Source organism: Parasteatoda tepidariorum, chromosome 8 (assembly GCF_982258835.1).
Source record: "Parasteatoda tepidariorum strain Cologne lab strain chromosome 8, Ptep-v5.0, whole genome shotgun sequence".
NCBI lineage: Eukaryota > Metazoa > Arthropoda > Arachnida > Araneae > Theridiidae > Parasteatoda > Parasteatoda tepidariorum.
In genome coordinates this window covers 7,303,732-7,325,000 of record NC_141762.1, presented here as the reverse complement: position 1 = coordinate 7,325,000, position 21,269 = coordinate 7,303,732, and the positions used below count along the sequence as shown (strand labels likewise).

Below are 21,269 nucleotides of genomic sequence, written 5' to 3'. Positions count from 1 at the left end.
AAATATATATACAGTGAATTCGCGATAACTCGAATCTGATAGGACTGACGAAAAACTTCGACATATCGGAAGTTCGACTTATCGTTAGTTTCGGTTTTGGACTTTCAAAATATTGTCCGATTATTAAATTAATGCTTATTAATTACAAATCTTCTAAATGCTTACAATATTTAAGATCAATTTCTGACAAGCCATTTACGATAAGACTGTTTGAAGCACCTTATGATACCCTGATCCATCGGCTGCAACTTTGCTGTTGTATTTGGCGGAAGAAACTGCAAGTTTACTGCTTTCAAATTAGGTAGATCACTATAGGCTGTGCATTTATCCATAAAGTGTATCACTTTTCTTTTTTTAGCGAAGAATTTCCGATCCAATTTTCTTACATAGTCTTCAAATAAAACTGATGTCATCCAAAACTTTTTGTTAGATAAAGGATACGTTTTTACATTCTTGAAATATCGGGGATTTCGGTATTTTCCGATAACATGTAAGGGCAATTTCTCTGTCCCAGACGCATTTTCTTCAACTAGGACAGTCAAACGTTCCTTGCTCATTTTACCCCCTGAGCAGTTTTCATCCTTAAACATCTATAATTTAGTCTAAATTTAGTCTTATTTGGAAATTTATCTAAATTTAGTCTAAATTTAGTCATCTAAATTTAGTCTTATTTGGAAGACATTTAAAAAATAAACCCATTTCATCAATATTGAAAACATCATTTTAACTGTATCCTTAAAGTAAATTTGGTAACGTTTCATTTAACCACTGTTCACATACTTCAAGTGGGACAGCTTTAGCTTCTCCATGAAGAGTGCGAAAGACATTGTGTGTGTGTTGCAAAGGAAGGGGCAAGATATCAGCTCCTAGGTTTTTTTTCTTGCTTTAAAAGATCAAAAAAAAATCGAGATAAAGGGAGTAAAATTCGAGTAATCGAGAATAATTAACATGAAATTGAAGATAAAAGGGTCGGGACCTCGTAAAAAAATCGAGTTATAGTAATATTCGAGTTATCGTACTTCGAGTTATAGCGAATTGACTGTATATATATAAATATATATATATATATATATATAAATATAAATATATATATATATATATATATATATATATATATATATATATATATATATCAGGGGTCTGTCCAGACATTTTGTGAAGGGTCCGGTTTTCGTGAAATTGTGAAAAAATTACTCACATTCTTTCAACCAGGGTCCGTTATTGCAAAAAAACTTTTTCAAGGAGTTTTTAAATTGTAAAGACATACAAGAATTATGCTCAACACTATAAAATTATAATTTTAAAAAATTAATTTTAAAAAATAAACAGCAATTGCAGCTACTAAATTAGCGATGCAACATAAAAATATTTGGTATTTAGTCTATACTGCTGAACGACGAATATTCATTTCGGGAAGAATCGTCTGCCGAAGACAAAACTTAATTCGTTTACATCCATATTTTTTCTTTTCTGTCCTGGGAAGGGTTCAATCGATTAAAAAAACAATGATGAAGATAAATAAATTTGTGAAGGGTCCGATTTAAAGACAAATCATTTTGTGAAGGGTCCGTTTTTAAGTTAAAATATTTTGTGAAGGGTCCACTTTAATGAAAAGATATTTTGTGAAGGGTCCGTTAACGGACCCAAATTTCTTCTAAACAGACCCCTGTATATATGTAGATATATATACACTGTATATATATAGATATATATACAGTGTTCATTTACATTGCTGATTTCAAATCTGCAATCGGTTTCTCTCTTTAAGGTACAACAATTTTTTTAAAAGTATTTTTGGTTTACATTTTGTCAAATGTACAAGTTTAAAAACACTACATATAACAGGGGGATTAAAGATTAACATTATATGTGCGTAACAAAAACATTATATATAACAAAATTCTAGGGGAGTTAGGGCATATCAAAATTGCATATGAACCCTTGCCCAGAAATGTAGTTGCATGCCGCTAGAGGAGTTTTCCTATTAGGAATTGTTTTGTCTGCTTCTGAACACATACTTTTATTTAATTAAATTACATCAATCTTATGCTTTTTTTAAAAATAATTTTTGAGCAAAAATTACATTAAAATAAGTTCAATATTAACTATTTTACTGTAATTAAATGACTTGATGAAATTGTAACAACAATTTAATGATTTGGCAAAATTACCCAGTTAGTAGCCAAATCATTTAACTACTATGAAACACTTAATACTGAATTTATTTAAATGTAATTTTCGACAATGATTATAAGAAAATATAAAATTTATAAGACAGTTTAATTAAATAAATGTACCTGTTTAGAAACACAAGAAGTAACAGCTTATAATAGGGAAGTGCCCCTAGTGGCACATAATGACATTTCCAATGCAATTTTAATATATTAAATAATATTATTAAAATAACAATAGTATAAGTTCAGTATAATAATTATTATTAAAATTACAAACCTTATTTGTGCCAACCTTCTTTATGATATCATATTTCCTTAAGCCACTCTCCACTGTATCTTCATATAGATCTTTAGTTTGCTTATAAATCTGTGTTGAAGATAATTAAACAATAAATATATGACATAAATAGTGAAACACTGGAATAATTGTAAAACAAGTTCGTATCCATTTAAAAATATTTATTGCTTCTAGTTCTGTATTATAAATGGGAGCATTTTTCTTTTCTTTTGTACAAAACAGCTTTTCCCAAACAATTTTCTCAGTTATAAAATGAAATCTCGATCGACAATCAAAAAATAAACTTTGTGACAAAGATACATTCAATCATTGAAAATTTCAAAGCTGAAATCAACTACCAATCAGTGCCAGATTACCCATTAGGCCAGACTAGGCCATGGCCTGGGGCCCCTTAAAACAAATTTTTTGAAAATAGATTTTAAAAAATTAAGAAAAACAATGATTTAAAAAAAAATAAAAAAATTTCAATGTATATATTAATAAAATACAATAATTTTTTTTACATAATGTAAATCATATTTATTTAATACGCATTTATTATTATTTATTTTAATTTTAAATATGCTTTCTTAAATGAAAAGAAGTATAAATACTTTTATATTTGAATAAATAAAAAATATACGAGAAAAAAATTTAATCTAAGGGCCCCAAAAATTTGAATGGTCTAGGGCCCCACGTACGCTTAATCCGGCACTGCTACCAGGAGAGGCTTTTTATTTTGAAGGTCATCCCAAAGAAGATCTAAAAACTTATGAGCACGGACTGACAAATCCTGGGAGCAAAGTCACCAGGTGACAAGAAAAATTATCTCGGCATCTAAGTTTTTTGACATATTATTCTGCTACTTATATTTAAATTATTATAAGCAAGAGGATTTATTAGGGGGAAAAAAGCTATTGCTTCTTCTATGCGGAAAATGGTACCAATCAATATAACATTTTAATGCTGATACTCAAAAGCAATGTTAATGTTTGATGTCCAATTTAAAATTTGCATCAAAGAAAACATTATTAATTAGCCTACTGTGTTTATTCCAAAGCCAATTTGTTTCAATAAATTATGAAAATTACTATTTAAAAGATTTATTTCCTTAAAATTTTTACTGATTTTGATTTTTTAATTTAATATTTAACTCCTTTACAGTGAAAAGACACAGATAGGAATAGTTCTCTAAAAATTGGCCAAGTATGCCAATTATAAGCTAGTTTTTAATTTTGCAGTAAATGAGATAAAGTCACAACTTTAGAAGCTGGCTCCAAAAATATTATGCTTTTTTTTCAGTCTTTGTGTATGTGAATTACATAATCATTAAATCTGAAATGAAAAATATTTTAAACAATTCCAGTTGATGATTTAGAGTGCTTGAATATTGGGTAGATTGTCAGTCTAGTTAAATAACAATTACGTTTGGACACCCTGCATTCCATTTAATTAGCCAATACCGCATAAAAGCAAATATTGCCCGCAAATAAATTTTGAAAAGTAGCCATATTTAGTTTAATTCTATGATTTAAAAAATTATTATATAACTTACACCAAACTCACTCAAAGAACTAAACGGAGGGTTCCCTACCTTTTTTGGATTACTTTTCACTTTCCAAGTCATGCTCTCTTACGAAGAAAAGAAAAAAAGAAACAATAACAAAGAAATAATTGATATTTTTTGGTCTATTTTATGTGTTTCAACACTTTTGTTAATACACTTTCACAATTGCACTGTGTCCTTCAGTTATTGAAAATTTAACTTAAGATTAATTCATTTATATTAGAAACTTTTATGTTAATATAGATCAGTGGTTCTTAATCTTTTTAAGTCGCGACCCAAATTTGAGAAATATGTTCATGTCGCGACCCCCCCAAAAAAAGTCAAAATTAGGCTGAGTAAGCCACAATGACTTCTTATAGGAGGTGTTGGTATTACTTATTATTTGGTGTATTACAAACTTTTTTGGTTCGACTCAGCGCGACCCAAGAAATATGTTTCGCGACCCATAGGTTAAGAGCCGCTGATATGATGAAAACAGTTCAAATGAAACTTTTATGTGTTAGCGTAAATGAATTTAACTTATTACTTTGAAGTTTAACTTAAATAATTAGAGTAACTTAAATAATTAGTTAACTTAAATAATTCTTATATTTTATAAGAAATATTAAATAAATGCTGCTGCTTATGAACGACCTACAATCCATTTAAGGCTGAATGAAAATATACATAAATCAAAATCTAATTGTATAATTATATTTCAAAAGTTAATGATAGGAAATTTGAAAATAATTGTATTTTGATAACAGCGCTAAGAATTATTAGACCTAAGAGAACATATAAATTATAGAAATAAATTAATTTAATGAAATAAAAAACTAATTTATAAAGAGTAAAAAGCAAAAGTAAACAAAAACTTATAGATTTACATTTTTTATTTGTGATTTATTCACATAATAAATTTCAGACCTTTTTTAAAAAAAATATGCATGTTATAATAAGGTTATAGAATAAATTCGCTTTTAAGATGAAATTTAAGGAGGCCATAAGGCCTCAAGAGCTTTTAATTCATACGAAGATAATGGCAAAATTGTTAAAATTCTAAAGCGGGTATTATATTATAATATTTTATTCTCATTGTTAAAAAGCGTTTTTTAAAATAAAATAACTGTTGTAATTACAAATATTATATGCTAAGTGAAAAATATAAATAAATCTTCAGTACCAAACCAAAACATACATGAATTACTGCGTACTCAATACTGATTTCATCTATAGCAGGGATGAGATTAGCCAAAAGGCAAAAAAGCTGAATTTCCACGATAGTAAATTTTACGCAAGCGCAGCCCTTTAATAATAAATTCCAGACAGTTTAAGGTAATAAATAATGTGTTGACATACAATTGCGTACTAATCTATTATTATAAAAACGACTACATTGATACTTAACATTTAGTGAAAATAAAAATTACCAATTGAAAAAATAAAGCTGGAAATTATATTTTTCCTCAGTTCACATAAGAGACAATTATTACTTGAAAAACTACTTGGTTTAGCAAATTAAAACTACTGAGAATAAACATTAATATTTCATTTCTTTTAATAAATACTGTTATGTGATTTATAGCAAATATATCAGTAATATTACTTTTTAAATTATATTGGGAAAAAAAAACTTTAACAATGGACCAAATCATTATTTTCCTGTTATAGTCTAATCTAACTACAGCCCTTTGAAACATATCAATAACAGTGAAGTAGAAATATATAGTAACTCCTTAACATACAAAAATTGGTATTTTAGTTTGAAAAATTACATGACAATCAGCAACTGTTTAGATAATTGTTTTTTATTTGATAAGAATTTTGCATTTTATAGCATAAATAACAGCAATTTCAAATAAAATTTTGATGATGAGTTAACTCTTTTAACTATTAACTCTTTTTCCAACAACAAAAAAAATTAAATTGAATCCCATTTTAAGTTATTTCTTTTGTTTCCTATATTTTTTATGTTTGCTATATTTAGTCGTTAGTCCATTTTCAAACATCTTGTGACAAATCCTATTTTTTCTTCTTTGCAAGCACAGAATGTAAGTTTTGAATATATTCCTTTCCAGTTTCTCTGATGTTGTAACACTTACATATATATACTAATAATCGTCGTTAGAAAAACAGTCACTTTTATAGTAACTAATTTTTAAAAAAAATTTACTTCTTACAAGAATCGCGAGAGTTGATCTTAAAATTGTGTGAATATGAATAACAATTATGGATTTTGAAATCACATGAATATGAAACTAGATATACGATTTTGAAAATGAGAAAATACAAACTGGGATATAGAATTTTTAAAACGCGTAAATACAAATCCCGATTCATAATTTTTAGATCGCGTAAATACGAATCATGACGCGTAATTTTTAGATTGCATAAATAAGAATTATGATGCATAATTTTTAGAATGCGTGAATGCGAATCCCAATGCCTTATTTTAAAATCACGTATAAATGAAAATCAATGTTTGATATTATAAACAGCATGAGCAAATCAAGACATTGAATTTTAAACTTGCGGGAATACGAATCGCTTCATAGGTTTTTAAAAAGGCGTAAATACGAAGCACAACGTACAATATTCAAATGTTTGATATGTTTCTATGTTTGATATTAAAATCGTGTGAATAAGAATCGAGATATTGGCAGACTCCAGGCTTGGGACCTCTAAATGGCTTGTCAGCGTCGTTTGAACTACAAAAATCGGATCTATCTGGAGGGCGGGTAAAAAATTCGGAAAATCTTATCTGCTGCGAGTAAAAGGGGAGAAAATAGCTATAAGTAAAAATGAGAGAGGATTGGTAGCTATGTAGTTTGAATTTTGTGTTTCTCTTTGAAAATAGGTGAGCTTTCTGAAAAAGCGGAATACCTATAAAAAAAAAGGTGAAATTTTTAGAAAAATCTGAATTTTTGATAAAAAAGCTGAAATTCAAGAGATAAAAGTGAAAAAAGCGGAAATCAGCTAAAAAGCGGAAAAATCTCATCCCTGTCTATAGTTTATGACACTTTGGAAACGTCTCAACAATCCTGAAATGCACATGAACTTGCGAGCACTTCCATAAGAACTATGCGTAGATGATGATTATTCTTTCTTTTATCTTAGATTATTAAAACATGTCAAATTATATACTATTATTAATATCTTTTTATTAATCACAATTAATGCGCCAGAATGGAATTAGGTATGAGTTTTATATTTCATTCTCACTTTTTACTTTCACTTTTCCTGTTTTATAGTTTAAAGCAAGTAAAGCATACAATGTTACTAATAAAACAAATATGGTAAGCAAATATTAGCCAAACGTAGAATCATATAATGGTGACATGGTAGTCCAGTGTTTAGAAAATCGACACTGCTCCACAGGGACCGGGGACCGATCTTCAATTTTACTAAGACCTACAGACTACATGGTCGGTTGCAGAACACTGGAACAGGAATATGGAGAATATTTCCTTCCCCTTCAGATCTATGACTAAATTGTGGAAGTGACCTCATGGCACTGCCATCTTTCCGGGAGGTTCTGACCTAAGACATACTCTCACCCTTGCAGTGTTCTTTTATCAAAATGAAAGGCAACAAGGTCGTACTCAAAATTTATAACACTAAGCAATATCAACAAAACTAAGTAAGTGTAAGTCTCAACTAAGCAACCAACTATCTTAACTAAGCATTATCAATGAAAAATAAATCTTTTATCAAAGTTAATTACCCTTTGCTGCTGATAAATAATGTAAGGTACAAATTCCTGTAATGTCTGAAAGCTCCAGCAAGCAATTACATCAGCTGATTTCACTATTCAAAAAATAACATTCTTTGTGTTAAAAATTATAAATAAATATTAACAGAACACATAAAATTAACTTTGTATAGTGTAAATAGTATAATTAGCAAGATAGAATCAGGCAGATAATTTATTCAAAAGAGTATCTCAGCTAATAATAATAATAAACAGCTTTTTTAAAAAATTCACTGAAATTATAAATTTTGCAGTTTTATGTACGGAGAAAAATTTTTAATATTAGGATGATATTGAAAATATATCCAAGGAATCTTATTTCACAACAATTACATGATATTTCAAAACGTCTGCCTTTTGACGCTATATAATGAATCAAAAAAGATATTGGAAAGAATTTTTGGCAAAATTTCTATTTAAGTGTTACTTAAAGGTAGGTACTCTTGGGAATATTTCCGAATTGTGATCTGACATGCCAACTACAATCGCCAAATTATTTTTTAACTGAAAAAAAATTTTTTTTTAATGTAGAGGCTTGCCTGGAAGTGGGTAAGAGTTATACCCCTTAAGTGGGCCCTTTTCTATGATGTTTTTTGTTAGTATCTTGCATAGTGCTGCCCGGAAGTTGGAAGACTTGGCAATTAATCTACCACAGATAACAATACGGAAATCTCCCAGCACTCTTCCCTTCTGTGACATTTCTAACTACAATTGCCATATAGATTTTTAAGTTTCAATTTAAGAAAAAAAAGTATGCAGATGTTTGCCTGTGAGTGACTACGAGTTATAATTTTCCAGGTGTTCTCTTGCTGTGATTTTTTTTTGTTCCTCACAGGCCCCTGCCCAAAAGTTGTTAAGACTTGGCGATTATTCTGCCACAGATCACAATACGGAAATCTCCCCATGTTTTTATTAACTTCTCGGAAAACAATGCACGGAAAGTCAGCATTTTGGCATAGATCACAATAGAGAAAAATTCCCTAGCATTTTATACATTCTCAATTATGCAATATATATTTGCACCAAGGGAAAATACTTACGCTGTTTTTGAAATCGATTGAAAACAGGTCTAGTGATAAAGTTAGCAACTTTTTCTGTTGTGTTCAAAGAAACCTTCAAAATATTGTTTGATAATTTAACACTATTGTAAGTTTCGGCAGCAATATTCCAGGCAAGGTATACAACAGGAATACTTGTTGATACCCGATGAATAAATTCACTCTTAGGTTCATTATTTGATTCCAAATCTTGAACCATTCTTAAATGACGCCGATACATGAATAAAAATTTTCTTAAAAGAAGAATTTTAAATATATTTTTAAAGATAAATATTAACTACCAAATACATGAATCTTGCAAGAAACACTGGTATTTTCCTTAAAACAATTTTTATCCTATAATTATATGAAATGAAATTTAAATTGACGTCATAATAAAACAACTTCCTTAAATGACATCAGGTTTTATCCTTTTTACTAAAAATTATCCAAATTATCACTTCGATAAAAACAAAAATATTCGTAGTTTCCAACTTTTCAGGTTTTTTCAACTTTCAAGTTTAATCAGTTATTTTATTAATCATAAAATTTTATAACCTTTCACGAACTTTAAACTTATGATTTTGATTCCATTTGATTGGATACATTCGGCTTTTCCGAATCTCGCCAGTTGTTTTGGTTGCGAGATAGAGAGGGGGGGAGGGAACATTTGACATGTGTTAAAATAGAGAAAAGAAAAGGACACACTCGTGTTCTAATAGGTTCATTAACAACACACAGAAGTCTTTTTAAATACGTCCTGCCATCTAGTGAAGAACATAAAACATAAGAATTGATCGTTATTTATTATTTGAAACTGACCCTTTAAAAAAATTAAGTGATTTTTTTTCACATTTCCACTGATCTTCTAGGTAACCTTTACATCTGGAGGATTGAATTAAATAAAATATCAAATAAAATTATCGAAAAAAAAGAAACGATCTGTCATCTTTAGTTAAGTTTTTATGTGATTAAGCTGCCATCTATCATCTACATTTAAGACTATGAAATCTCAACATGCATGAATATGTTTTCAAAAATATTTGAGAGATGTGCTATCCCTTTTTTCCATTTTTCTCTATTCTGCCGATTTATTCATATTTTCTCCCGTATTATAGTTTATAATGTTTATTTATTGTAATCAATTTATGGGTTAAAAGTTATTGTTATAAATGGCAAGTAAAGACACAAAATCCCTTTTAAAGCAAGCCCGTGAAGCTATTAAGGAGAAAGATTTCAAATCTGCTTTAAAATTTTGCAAGGTAATTCATATTGTTACTTCTTTGTTTTTATTTTCAAAAAAAATTATACTAAATAGTTACTATGATTTTTCAACTGCAAGTTTCTGATTCCTTTAATTTCTTCACTTTAATTTTAATTGGGTTTGTGTCCAAATATGTTTACTACAAGTGAATTATTTTAAGTTTCATTATTGGTTTTTATACTCTGATATATCATAGCTAAAAATTAAAATATAGAAAATGCCTTAATAAAATTAATTTTTGTTTCATTCCAAGTAAGGGGGGATACAATAAAAGAGCTCAAATAGCATATTTTCTTTATGGCAGCATACATGCTAGAAGGAAAGGAAAAAATTGCAATTTTTTTTTTTTTGTTCAGCATTATATTAAATGGTACTAGTTTATTAATTATTTAAAAAATTGATATGTAAACCGATGTATGTTACAATATACTTTTGTCGCTAATTTTCTGAAAATATGATGAATTAATAATTATTCAAGTAAAAAAAAGAGTGATTGCATGACACAGAATAATTGCCAAGTCAGGGCAACTACCGGGCAGTGGCCCAGGATAAGTTTTTTTAACAATAAAAAAAAACAGAAAGGGAACAACTCGAAAGGAATAGCTGTAGCCATCCTCAAAAAAACATCTATATATATTTGTAAAAAAATTATTGCAAGTTTAGTATCTATTTGGCACCTTGGCGATTGTAGTTGGTGCGACCGATCAGGATACAGAAATATCCTCGATTGCATGGCTAAGTGAGGGTTTGGGGATCACTCCCAGAAATCATTAAGTTTTAATGGTGCTGCCTGCTCATAAAAAAAAATTGATGGAACAAAGTTATGAAACGATAAAATAACACCAAATCAAATATTACTGTAATACAAATGCATGCAAAAACTTGCCTCAAGCTTTTTACCAGAATGTATGAGAAATGAGTTTCTTGGTTCTACTTATTTAGCTGATAACTTTAAAGGATCCTGGATAAGAAATATTTTAAATTTTATTTTGTATTCTTAAGGGAGTGATTTCTACATCCATACATGTGTCAACTAATTTGTCAAATTTTGGTGATGAACTACAATTATTTGGAATTTTAGTCAATTAAAAAAAAATATTTGGCACTCTGGTGGTGGTAGTTAGAGAAAACAGGTACCTATGCAAAAATATCTTATATGTTGCATTCATTTAACAGAATGTTTAATAATTTAAAGCTTTAATTTATATAGTAAGTAAAAAGAAATTAATTCGTAATTAATCTTAATTCGTCTTAAAATTGGGGCTTTACTAATAAAATTTAATCCTTTAAGACTTATTCAGAGCAAGTGGCGGGCATAGGCTTAGGTGTCCCCTCCCATGCAATTCCCAAATTAACCGAGGCAATAAAAATTCTATTAAAAAATAAAAGACTTTAAAAAAGAAACATTTCAATAAAAATGAAATATATTTAATTATAGAATCTAAAAAAACATCAAACGTTGCTTCAAGTTTTTCCTTTTATTGCTGCTATAGTCTAAGAAGTTATCACAAATTAATCCCAGCCTATTTTTTTTTCTTATCCTCAAAGACGACGAGAGATCTACTATTTTCATCCTCTAGTTTTAATCTGCATATTAGAAAATAGTTAAATTTGTAGTAAATTTGTATTTTGATTTGAAATTTTCAATGGGAAAAAACTTAATCATAAAAAATCATTAAGATTTGCCTTTGACTGAGACTTTTGAAATTTGGCTAATACTTTTAATATTTGGCTCATTTACTGGCTAATAATTTGAAGTCCTTCTTGCGGGCCTGCTTACTTTTAATAACTTATAAGACTAACTGCCCAGTTAAATAGGAAAATTTAATCATATTTTAAGACTATATTTTGGTTAATTTGACTTTTTTAAAAGAAAAATTACCTTCCTATTTGAGTTTAAATTAAAGTGTCAACTGTTTTATAGGGTGAACCTTAAGTAAATCTTAATTTGCTACAAATAATCCAATTAACATTTTAGGTTGTTCTGCAGTCTGAAAAAGATAATTACAATGCTTGGGTTTTTGTTGGAGTGGCTGCTCAAGAGATAGATCAACCTGATCAATCAGTTGCTGCATTCAAGAGGGCTATCGAAATATCTCCAAAGCAACCATTAGCTTGGCAGGTACATTGTTTCCTCCTTCTTTATTTGTGCTACAATAGAAAAATAATCTAAATTAAATTTAGTTTAGAATGCAACTCTCCATAAACTGCATTTACTTAACTATCTCTTCTAAATCAAATCAAGAATGTTTAAGTTTGTTTATTTATATATTTATTTATTGAAAATCATAAATTCTATGATTTTTTGGGATTTTTCATGCATATTTTTGGATTTTAAACTAAAGGTATTTCAAATTGTTTTGGTATTAATCAGTGATTTGTACGGTTTTGGAAGCAGCAGGTTCTTATGCCCCAGAATTTCCAAATTTCTTGTGAAATTTTTTTCATAGTGAAAGCAGGTCCCTAATTAAAATAATATAAATCTCCCATTTAAGGTATAGTGCATAAAAATGGAATATTTTATGATTACGAAAGCAATGTGATTAGTAGACAATGGGCATGGACATACACTAAAAAAAGGTGCAAAATAAGCTCCAAAAAACTTCAAAATATGCACTTAAAACTAGAAATATGCATTTAAAATCGTTCAAGCTTATTTAAGTACTACTACTTACCTTTCCTAGCAAAACCAGGTTTTTTGTTAATCTGAGCAGAATCAAAATTTCTTACCAGAATTTGCATAATTTTAACTTGAAAAATAGCCTAAAATGGCACCATGATAAGAAAAAATTATTGCATTCTAAGGAAGGTTGTAGCCTTAATATTTGAATAAAATAATTCCTGTTCTATTAAAATAAAATTTGCTTTTTTTGCCTCTCAAAACTCATTTAATTCTTTAAATATTTTTTCTTTATTTCTTTTCATAGCATTATTTCTTCAATTCGCCACACAGCCAAAAATTTATTTGTAAAATAGGGTACCTTTTGAAAACTCAAAATGTATCACATGTACTCTCTACTTTCTTTCTTTTTTTAGGGGCTCTGCAGCTTTTATGAAAAGAATGAATCTCCAGAAAATATTCCGAAACTTGTATCTGTTTATAAGGAATTATTAGAGTTATCTTCTCTGTAAGTCATGTTTTGAAAATATGTTTTTAATGTATCTGTAACTGGCAAATTGCAGATACATTTAAAACACTATTACATATTTGTCGGACTATTATATATAAATTATTATAATGGGAGGGATACTTTAATTGCGGTTTAGATACTATTCTGTTTTGTAGGGCTAAAATTGCCACACTTCAGTAGAAAGTCCAATATCCGGAAGACTTTTAGACCCTGGAAAATACATTTTTCCGGATAATAAATCTTTTAAATAAACATCACAACCTACGCAGGGCCCGTGCTAAGGATTTCAAATTGCTATTCAGTAAATTAGCTAAATATCAAAAGTTTTAGCCAATTTTCGAAAGTCTTCACCAAATGCAAATCTTAACAATTTTTTTATGATTATTATTTTTTCCCATATGAAACTATTTTACTGTTGTTTGTTTCAGACTTGCATTATTTAAATCAGTACTGATTGGTTATGCAGCGGATCTACCGAAAATTACTGTAATCGAATAAAAAATACTGTTGTTGTTTTTTTTTAGAAAAATTCATGTCTACATTATTTTGAGAATCGAGTTAAATTTATTTTTTCTTTCCTGATAAAAAAATTATTTGCCAAATTTACGATTTTATCGTTTTTAGCGAGGTCGTGAAAGCTTTGCTCAGGCCCTGATTCAGTGTTCTCTCCTATCTTTTATCTGATAGTTTTCTACTTAACATTACAGTTGTTTATATGTAAGTTTATTCATCATATCATTGTCACCTACTCATATTTTATTCTTATTTTAGGGATAAAAAGTTAGATATTTTTGACAAGTTAATCCCTCTTTTAAGAAAGCTGAATGATAAAGAAAAGGTATTTTTCCTTTCATTTTTCTCTATTTACAATAAACAATGGAAAAAAAATGTTCTTTTCATTTAATGTTTAGATACTTTGTTTAGAATTTCACCCAAGATGTACTAATTAGGGTACCACACTGGGCAGGCCACTAAGAGCTATTTTCCTAACTTAAATAAATTTTAACTCTTAGTATTGCCAACTAAATTTTTTGTATTCAGTTTGGAAATTAGTTCACCTTTTGCTTCAGTTATAGACCTGAAAAGTCCCAAAACCTTAACCCTTTTTAGGCCAAGGATAGAAATTGTATAAAATGTGGTATTTTTTTTCATTGAAGTATGTTTAAATCACAATCATTAAGACAAAAAATAAGTTTCGTGTATAAAAAGTAATATTTTATTTAAGGAAGAAAATGGTGCATATAGGCAACCATTGGCCAGATCAATAAACAATTTGTTTAGTTCAACAATTTGTTTAGTTTATATTTAATAGAAACATTTCCAATGCAAATGGACTTTGCATTTGATGCATAAATAAATCATGTGGTTTTTGTGCACTTTGCTGGCTTTTTTTTATCGTGCTCACTTATTGCATGTCCAATTCTATCAGTCTGTACTTTTTTTGGTAGAGCTGCGGATGATGAGCAACCTTTGTTAGGATGGGTACCTTGTAATGTTTGTTCACCAGATGGATTGTTCTTTTATTCAGATTTTGATAGGGCAATTGCTGTATTAGATCTAAAGTCTATAAATGATATTTTTGAGCTAGTTGAAATACTATGTAGCTTCCAGAAATTTACTGTAATCCTATCAATGATGTTTGTAAATATTGGCCACCACCATTTCTTACCTTTTATTTTGATGCGGTATTTAGCTATGGCATTGTCATATAGGTCTGCACCTCCCATATGCTTATTGTAATCCTAAATAACCTTAAGTTGTGGGATCACAACTTCTTTCTTTGCGACTGTATCGTTTGGCAAAACGGTATCGTTATTAGTAACAATTGTTACCACAGCACAACTTAAGGAATTGAAATTAATAAATACAAAAATTGACGTGTGTTTTTTTAATAAAGACACATTTTGCAAAGTAGCACATATTTTAACAGAAAAATTTTGTCAGAATTTTTTATAGTAAAAATTTCTCCCGAGCTGGTAACCCGAATTTCCCCCTAATCCTTGTGTGTGTGGAATCAGACATATTCTGTTCTGCATATAAATAATATAACATCAAATGATGAGAATCAAGCTTGACAAATTTATAAGTTGAAATCTGACTATTATTAGCGACCACTTTAGTTTTACTTAATCTAAAAAATCTGCTTAAATTATGGCATAAAAGAATTAAAATCAATATTTAGATTGATAATAATTAATAACTCATAGTTATTACTTGCAATATAGACCGAATATTTGTAATATAGCAAATAATATTAACCTTAAAGTATTAAGAGAACCGTGTTTTTGGAAAAAACAATTAATAATTTTAGCTATATTTTTATATATATGATATATAATGTAAATCTTAATTATAGTAGTACATGATACAAGTATTGTGCATTATTTAATATCTAATAAAATTTCCCCAATGACAGAAAAGATAATATAAAAAACCAACTTTTGACGTCAAAACCCCAACCCTGATTGACAATTGAGGGTTATTATTTATGAGTCAAATTTAAATTATTAGGTGCAAATTACAACTTACAACCGCTTATTTCGAACCCTTGCTGAAGAAAAGATGCTTTTTTTTTGGATTTAAGACTAAATAAATAAAAATCAAACTTATGTAATGACTGTTCTCATTGAGACTAAAGATGATTGTTATACTTATGTTGCTATTCAGCTAATATGATATACAAATCTAACTATGTTAGTGCTAAAAACACCTTTTATTAAAAACTATTGTACAGATCGTTTAATTTTTTTTTCTGAGCCAGTAATGTAATCTATAATTTTTGGTGTTAGATTGTATAGTTCTTTGTTAAACATATTGCGCTTACAATACTAGGTTATAAAAACATTGAAACTAAAGCTGGAACTTGTGAAAGGAACGAAGGAAGAGAATGCCATCTATAGAAGTATATTCAGTGAATTGACTGGTATTACAAAGCTCACAACTGTTGACATGGAAACAGTATGTTTTTCTCACTTCTTCCAAATGTTATTTTCTCAAATTTAAGAATTTATTTAATAGTATAGAATATAATCTATCAGGGTGCGTAGCATTTTTAAGAAGTGCTTAAAGGTGCTTATTTTTGCTTTTCGTTTTTTAAAAGCTCTTAAAGGTGCTTTTTTCATTGGGTGTTTTTAAGAAGTGCTTAATTTTCCCTTTTTGAAAATGAGATTTTTCCTTTACCATCTTGATTTTTGCTACGAATTATGCAAAAAGACACAGTTTACATTGTTCTATTCAACGTTTTCTCAATTAACTGAACCCCGATGTATTTCAGCATGTTGTCAGTCCATAGCATATGAAAACGGCGTTCATTTTACACGATTCAGAATTTCGTGACTTTTGATAATTGTTAAAAACAATCCATAAGTTTTTTATTTTATTTTGACATGACAGTTAAAACAAGATAAAACCATCAATTGTGAAAAACTTCCCAACCTTGCCTAATTATGAAATATTTTTTAAGTGCTTAAAAGGTGCTTATTTTTTGTTGAATAATTTGGTTGTGCACCCTGTCTATAGTTTCAAATGTGTTTTCTTAGTAGTATTAGGTTGTTAAAAGTTTTAATTTTATATTTAACTGCAATTTTATTGCATAGCTGACAAATGAACTTTTACCATAACATGCTAAGTGGTAAAAAAGCTTGACTATTTAAATTGGTATTTTGGTAAGAGAAAAAAAAAACAATACTTTTAAAAAGGAGGATAAAATAGCTAAAATATTTATACTAACAGTTAACAAAAAGATAAAATATTGATAAGACTAATCAGTAACTATACCTGGTAGCAGAATTTAATGACTCAATCTGCAGCAAAATTTTTATAAATTCTATAATATTCTGTGATCCCAAGTCAACAATTTTTTAAACAAAGCACAAATATAAAATAGTGAACAAAAAATATTATGACCTTTAAAATAATTTGAAATCTATATGCATATTCCTACGATTTTAATTGATTTTTATTTATTTCTTTTTTTTTAACTTTATAAAAAAAGCAAATTGAAGTTCTTCAGAGGTTAGTGGATCTTGATGAGTTTTCTGAAGATGATTGTCAAAGAATTATTTCTGACTGCATCAACCCCTTGTACAAAGTAAGTATAAGTTATTTTCTCTTCTTTTTAATTACAAGTTCTTCATAAGTTTGTAGGATCAGGTGATAAAGTAGCCTACTTCAAATCAAAACATGTAGCTTTTTAACTATTATGTATTGATATTATTTTCAATAACTATGCTTTATTTTCATAACCGTTGTTAAACAGCTGACCAAATTTGAATTTACGACTACCAATGTTCAACTCCCTAGCCTTGTAATTTTGAATCCAATCCAGAAGACTAGAGAATCAGTTCAGAAGACTCTAGGATCAAGTAATAGGAGAAATTTGACAGAAAAGGGACTCTAATCCATGAACTGTCTATCACTGAAGATATTTTGTCAGCACTGTGGTCAGTGCGAGCCAGGTGCGGACTTTGTATTGACCAGCCATCACTGAGATTTGAACCCGGGTTACCTCATTAGGAAGCAGGCGCTCTATTTCCTGAGCCACTCTGGCTCTATCAATAACTATGAACTAAAATTAGTTCCTGAAAAAATATACTTAATGGTAACATTTTTAAAAAATAACAGCCATCCTTTCTGCAGCATCATTGAGGCTCAAAAATGACATTGCTTTGTATACCTAGGTATCATTAAAATTTCAATCAGGCCTTAGCCTAACTTGCCTAGCCTTTTAAGATTGAGTACCCTCTCAAATTTTGACAGAAATCGCTGTTATTAATTAAAGAGAATTTGGGATTCGTAAAAAGGAAAAAAAAGAAAATCAATTATATTTTAAAAGACTTAAATGCCGAATTTAATTATGTAACTAAAAATTTGTTAAAAAGTTAATTAGCTTATTTTTTATTATTTTTCTTGTGAAACTTATTTTTGTTTATTAAGAAAAAGTTTACTTCAATATTGGATTCATAGCAACAATTAGTATAAAAGCTGATTTTACTATGTATAAACAAAAGTAAAAACAGTTCGTGTTAAGAAAGAAATGAAATTGGATGGAATAAAAGAAATAAATAGCAATAAAAAATAATGGTCTGTAGTTTTGTTATAGACAATATTGCTATAATAGCTAATGCATAAGCTTAGCACATCTTAAATTGGTTTCGTTTAAACATAAAAGACATATAAATTAATGGAGTACCTTAGCTCAGGGTGCAAAATTATGGTTTAAGCCTTGCAAGTAAGTTTTATTTTGTAAAATGTTGAGTTTTAAATTAAACTATAAACACTTTGATTATGTGCCTCAGTAAAATGATGTGGGGACGAACTTTGATATCAAGCTATTATATTTTACTTCTATTTCGAACAAAAAATGCCAGTTCACCCCCACTTTTCAGCCCCCAAACCATTACTTTTAGAAACATTGAAACCTGAAACAACCTTATTTTGATTCAATATAATTGTTGCTATAAACATGTTTTGATTTTTTAAGTTTAACTGTGTTCTTTAATGGCTTTTGGTTTCAAAAAAAGTTCTTTATGCTGCATCCGCCCAAATTTTAATTAGTATTCATATTTTTCGCAAAATTTTAGTCCAGCTAGTATCTGTATAACAGAAATTTCATTCCCTAACCTACCAATATTCAGAAAATAGTATCCCAAATACAAATTAGTCAATAAAAACACATATGAATTTTAATCTAACACAGATTTTACAATACTACTGCATCTTGTAAGATCATGGAGATTTTCTCAGGTATTTGTAATTTTTAAAAAATAGTTACAGCAAATGACTTTTTGCATGTCACAGAGTCTAAAAATAAAATAAAAATAGGAATAAAAGAGAATTGCATTACTTTAAAAAATTGTAATTCCAAAAAAATAATAGATTAGCTTATCTGTGGAATGTACAAGGTTCTCTTTTAACAATTTTTTCTGCCCAACCAAATGCAGTGCAGTAAACCACCATATTCTAAGATGTTTGGCATACGATTCAGGTATCGATTTTCTTTTATTGAAATAACTAGTGAAACGGAAGGTAGGAATGTCATATATTGATTCGCCATCCAGTCATGTGGTTTCATTCTAAGGATAAAAATTTTCATGTTAACGATAAAAAAAAAATTGTGTCCATTCTTCTTTTACATTTCACCCATGGGTATGGTTGGCGAGGGTTGTCTGCCCCCTTCATTTATTAATGTTCTCTACAAGTCCAAAGTATTTCAGACCATCAAAGAAAATTTTCATTCATTATTTTTGATTTAAACTTATCAAAGGTACAAACAAGAAAAAGATAAAAAAAATTTATGGGAGTTTATCAGATTTAAGAATTTTTTTTGTATTAAGAGTGAAATTTAGACAACTAGTGCAACGGTATATTTTAATTTTGTTCCCCTCAAAAATTGGACACTTGCGATACTCATGATTTCACCTCTATCATTTTTCCATGTCTTTTGTTTTGTTTAAATCTCTAGCTACTACAAAAACTTTCTCTAAATAGGTTAACAATTAAATTTGATATTGTTTACCCCCCATGAAATAGCATTTGAGTGTAAAAAAAGGATTATTAATAACGCAATGATAACTACTTTATTATTACTATATTCTAAAACCTTAACACATAGATGCATATATATATATATATATATATATATATATATATATATATATATATATATATATATATATATATATATATATATATATATATATATTTATTTCTGATTTACTTTAGGAGGGTGAAGAAAGCCATTCTCTGAAATTAGCTTTTATAATTTTCCGAAAACACCCAAACAATTTGGCTTGTTTAGAGTTTATCAGCAGAGCAGCCATGAATTTCTATATTGGTAAGCCTGAATTCAGTAAATCTTGAATTATTAATCTTTTTGAATTATTTAAGTTATCAGTAACTGTTAATCCCTGTCATGGGTGCAAGTCTTCCGTCCACAGGACGGATTTCCGTCTTTCGAAAATGTCCGCGGACTGAAGTCAGACGGAAACAAGACTGACTCGAAGACGGAAATCGGAATTTTCTTTTTTCTGTCCTTAAAAATATTTTTTAGGTCTACGTTATTGGTCTACTTTCTTATGTCCTGTTGTTATTTTATCAAAAGACAGATGAATAAATATTTTTTGTACAGTATTTAAACTTGATGTATTATGGTAAAGCTTTCTTAGATAGTTTGCATACGTCGAGGGGGTATTGTGTATGTTAGATATTTCAGTCAAAAAATTTTCAGTCTTGGCCTTTTTTCCAACTTGCACCCATGATCCCTGTTATTATGTTTGTTATCTGTAACCCAGTCCTGATTCAGAAATCAGGAGGCTGTGGACGGAAATGTCAGGAGCCCCATCGGTCGCAACTTTAAACCAAATTTACATGTTGTTTACTTACAAAATACCTTTAAAATATTTATAGTATAAGTTTCTTGTAATGTGTTAATAACTTTGAGGTTATATATTTTTTTTTAATTTTCGTAATTCTAATAGATAATTCACTTTAAAAAAAGGTACTTGTAATATTTAGGCAGGGCTCAAAGTTGTCCTTAAATGACTTAATTTCATTAAAAAAGGGGGGAAAGTGTCCATAAATGTCCTTTATTATTTAAAATTTCCATAAATGTCTTTCATTTTTGTATTTTCTATTGTTGAAGTTAACTGCAAGAATAAATATTGTTTATCTTAAAAAGAATTTAAAGAAATTTCAAATTCAGAAATTTTGTTATGTGCCATGAAGCAAAGTATATAACAAAATGAATGCCTAAGTATTCATAGGGTGTCAAGTACGGTATTAGTTTACTTCTGTTGTTAGAGACCCCTTGACTTGATGGTATAGAACATTCCATGTGGGAGAAATGTATAAAAATCTCTCTTTTCTCGCTCCATCTCTATATCATACTCTACTGATTTTCTGCGAAAGAATACTCCTATTTTGATACTACTTAATGATAGCACCAGTAATAGATAATACCAGTAGTATCCTTTACTAAGATTAATGAAGCATCTTTGGCATCACTTATTGTTGATGACTTTTTATGGTTCTATATAACAAATAAATGTTGTTTCTCCGTTAATTTTGCAATTTTTGTTTCAATTACTGT

At 28.8% G+C, this 21,269-nt stretch overlaps 2 protein-coding genes across 4 annotated transcripts in view; one reads left to right on the top strand and one right to left on the bottom strand.

The window, feature by feature from the left end:
* The window catches only part of LOC107453658 (uncharacterized), an 18,423-nt gene extending 8,949 nt beyond the window's left edge, over window positions 1-9,474 (bottom strand). For both annotated transcript variants that reach the window (XM_043039684.3, XM_043039686.3), the window contains exons 1-3: window positions 8,789-9,474; window positions 7,722-7,804; window positions 2,452-2,541 (exon numbers count right to left, since the gene is read on the bottom strand). In XM_043039684.3, coding sequence (XP_042895618.2) covers window positions 2,452-2,541; window positions 7,722-7,804; window positions 8,789-9,026 — 411 coding nt within the window. In that variant the 5' untranslated portion in view covers window positions 9,027-9,474. The remainder of the gene's footprint in view (window positions 1-2,451; window positions 2,542-7,721; window positions 7,805-8,788) is intronic.
* A 151-nt stretch (window positions 9,475-9,625) lies between these two features.
* The window catches only part of LOC107453652 (superkiller complex protein 3), a 75,168-nt gene continuing 63,524 nt past the window's right edge, over window positions 9,626-21,269 (top strand). For both annotated transcript variants that reach the window (XM_087149771.1, XM_087149770.1), the window contains exons 1-7: window positions 9,626-10,047; window positions 12,028-12,171; window positions 13,086-13,177; window positions 13,952-14,018; window positions 16,013-16,138; window positions 17,175-17,270; window positions 19,904-20,015. In XM_087149771.1, the coding sequence (XP_087005897.1) occupies window positions 9,958-10,047; window positions 12,028-12,171; window positions 13,086-13,177; window positions 13,952-14,018; window positions 16,013-16,138; window positions 17,175-17,270; window positions 19,904-20,015 (727 nt within the window). In that variant the 5' untranslated portion in view covers window positions 9,626-9,957. The remainder of the gene's footprint in view (window positions 10,048-12,027; window positions 12,172-13,085; window positions 13,178-13,951; window positions 14,019-16,012; window positions 16,139-17,174; window positions 17,271-19,903; window positions 20,016-21,269) is intronic.